Source organism: Daphnia carinata, chromosome 4 (genome assembly GCF_022539665.2).
Source record: "Daphnia carinata strain CSIRO-1 chromosome 4, CSIRO_AGI_Dcar_HiC_V3, whole genome shotgun sequence".
Taxonomy (NCBI): domain Eukaryota; kingdom Metazoa; phylum Arthropoda; class Branchiopoda; order Diplostraca; family Daphniidae; genus Daphnia; species Daphnia carinata.
In genome coordinates, this window is record NC_081334.1 from 7,625,290 (window position 1) to 7,628,674 (window position 3,385).

The following is a 3,385-nucleotide window of genomic DNA, read 5'->3' on the forward strand; positions in this document are numbered from 1 at the left end:
GGCTCTTCAGTGATAAGCGAACAGAAAACAAAACAAAAAAAAAGGTGTTCCTTTCAACTTCGACAAAAGCATTTGAAAGAAAATCAAGTACAGTTTAAAAAAAAAATGAAGTGGATCATCGCCATCGTCCTGTTCGCAGCATTCGTTGGGGCTCAACGTCCAGTAAGTTTGTTTTTATTTTTCGAAATATCATTTTAAAATCAAAAGTTAAACGAAATTGATTTGGAATTAGGAGCGTGATATCGGCCTTCATCTGAGCGGCGGCCATCATCACGGCGAACATCACGATCACGGAGCGAAAGGAGCCAAAGTTGAAGCTTCGGCTTCGGCCGCTGTTGAAACGAAGACGGGCTACGGACGGGACATCCCTCAGCCTCCGTTGTCCATCGACTTATCTTCGCCGGTGGTGAAAGAGGAGCCGGCCAAAGATGTGCCCAGTTTGAATCAAGAATACCTGCCGCCAGTGGCCGAACCCGTTAAACCCGCTGACAAAGGCTACCCGAGAGAGAACCCGGCCAACCCGTTGAAGTTGGATCCTCAGGCAGCCACCAAAGTGGAGGTGCGCGTGGACAGTTCCACCGCCGCGCCCATGATGATGGGCGGAGAGATCCCGGGCAATGCCGGAACTGATTATCCTATTTTCGATACCATCCCCGAGACGAAATTCAACTGCAACGATCAACCCACCGGTGGTTATTACGCTGACGTCGATGAAGGACGTTGTCAGGTGAGTTGTCTCTCTCCATATCTAAAACCCACTCAAAAAAGGTGATACACGAAATTCAAACGTCGAAATGCGGTTTGGCATTGATTGCCATGTTTTTTGCTATTATGACTTTGAAAAAAAAAAAAACGGATATCCAACACGTGTTTCTTTCCCGCAGGTATTCCACGTCTGCCACGATGGCCGCAAGTTCTCTTTCCTCTGCCCCAACGGCACCATTTTCGATCAGAGGGTCTTCGTTTGCAACTGGTACTTCAATGTCGATTGCGCTGCGTCCAAGGATTTCTACAACCTGAACGCGCAGATCGGCGTCGTACCGGAGAAGGCACCCGAACCGTTGGCCGTCGCTCCGTCGCTAATTGACAAGCAGCAAGTGGCCAGTCCGAGCCAAGAGTACCTGCCACCGGCCACCAAGCAACCGGCCAAAATTGAAGAGCCCAGTTCATCGTATTTGCCACCGAACGTAGCGCCCAACGCTGCCGAAGCTCTTTCCAACGGGATCATCAAGGCCGAACCCCCAACTCAGAGCTATTTGCCTCCGAATTAAACAGAACTTCATTTTCGAATGTTGACATCCCACACGAATAGTTTCGCCCTTTTTTTTTTTTTCTATTTTACTCTTTTAAAAAAAAATCTAACAAATTTTCTTGACTGAAGGTATCGGGTTTGTTTTTTTTGTCTTATGTATCGAGCCCGTGTATATTTTGATATCGTCCATGGCATATTCCAGGAGACCACGCAAAAAAGTGCGTCCCTTTTCGAGCTTCATTGTGAAATTATTTGCATTTAACCATTTTTTGAATTCATTTTTTTTCTTGTGTGCCTTATGTATTTGGAGCTGGAGACGGTACAACATCCGCGATGAAACCAAGTTGTGTACACACGTTTATATACTAAATATCTATTCGTTTCGTGATGGCCAAAAAAAAACAAACAAATAAAATACATGAGTAAAAAAAAAAAAACAATATTCGCCTATTGATTATCAATTTTCAAATTGAGCGCGCACAGGAGAGAAGAAAGCTCATTAAACATCGACGTGCCTCCCCCCCCCCCTTCAAAATAAATAGCAATCACAAACAAATTTTTTAGTCAAGAACTTTCTCTTCATTTTCTAACGAAGAGAACGGATCATCGTCGGGGCGGAGTTGTTTGTCGAACGGATACGGCACGATGCGGACATTTTTGAAACAGGCGCGCGCGCGCAGGAGAAACTCACCTGAGGCTTTAATGATGATGCCCCACCTGGGATATCTTTTAAGGACTTTTTTTTTTTCAAAGGAGACTTTGGATGTACGATATAGCCTTTTGTGTCTGAGTCGAGAGACTTCATCATCGAACGCACGGAGAAAAGTAGTATCGAACAGTTGCTCATGAATTTTTGAGAAAAGAATGGAGAAAGCTGAGAGGTTTTCTCTTCGATTCCTATTTATTCGTGAGTTGTTGTTCTTCCGTTCTTTTTTCTTTTTTTTTCTTTCTCTTCGTTCGCAGCAGCCAAAGAAATGTGAACCGACACCCGAACAACGATGAATCGATGTGAGCGCACACCGCCCATCGATCAACCAACGCGGACAGTCTACACACACACAGCCACGACGTTGTAATGGATTCTCAGAGTTGATTCGACTCTTTATTTGTGTGACCACCTGCGTCGGAGACATGCAGATCATTTTTTTAACTGAAGGGCATTTTGATTTTTTGTTTTATCCCCACCATGGCGGTTTCTTGTCAATCGAAATGGACTAACTCAATTGCATCTCATTAGAAATGATGGTCGGGTGGAGAATGCGATTAGCCGTGGGGAAAAAACAAAAGAGCGCGGAAGACGATCATTGTTTTTACCTCATTTCAAAGTCACCGTGTTTTTTTTTTTTTTAAAGCTTTTAAATTGCGGTTTGGTAATTATTATTCACAACTAGGTTTACCATTGGCTGTGGTCAACCGTTCTTTCTGCGTCATTGTTATGCAGTTGGCAGGCACACACACACACACACACACACAAGCCCATGTATACAAAACGATGGCCAACAGATAAGCGAATCCTCCCGATTTGTCTATTGAAAATTTAGGAACGAATCGCGCATTCATTTAGCCCTTATGCGTCTCCTCGTTGCGTATGAAGTTGTGCCATCAGGTTAGAGATGGCCCAACAGGTTCAGTGGGAACGAGTTGGCAATCAATCGCTGCTCATCTGAATTCGAATGTCCAATTCACTTCCATTTAACGAAAATATATATTAAAGAAAAAAAACGAGTTATCTCCGCACTTCTAACGAAACACAGAAAATAACTAAATAAAAGAAAGCCGGTTTTATTTCAAAACGTGTTTTGCTTTGGCTACCGAAGCTAAAAATGTTGTGTTTCCCTTCGCATTTGAATTGGATCCCAGACAGTTTCAAACTTGTGTTTTTTTTTTCCGTCAAAATAACCACTTAAATTTAAAAAAAAATTGAATTGCCTGTTTTGCAATCATTTCATGCGAAAACCTAGTCGTTAAACTAAACTTTAACGCAACACAACATTTATTTTCATCTTTTTTTTTTTTTCTTCAAAAAAAAAAAATAAAAAAATAAGGCGATATTGGGTCAGGTTTCACTTTGCCCGTTTCGCTGATAGACTTCCCAGATATGGAGCCTATTCAGTTCCAGATGTTCATCTCTTT

At 42.7% G+C, this 3,385-nt stretch overlaps 1 protein-coding gene across 1 annotated transcript; it reads left to right on the plus strand.

Annotated features, from left to right (window-relative positions):
• On the plus strand, positions 1-1,591 carry LOC130687483 (uncharacterized). Its single transcript, XM_057510657.2, has 3 exons — positions 1-162; positions 233-727; positions 885-1,591. The coding sequence occupies exons 1-3, from the start codon at positions 106-108 to the stop codon at positions 1,269-1,271; spliced, it is 939 nt and encodes a 312-aa protein (XP_057366640.1). The 5' UTR covers positions 1-105; the 3' UTR covers positions 1,272-1,591.
• The last annotated feature ends 1,794 nt before the right edge of the window (positions 1,592-3,385 follow it).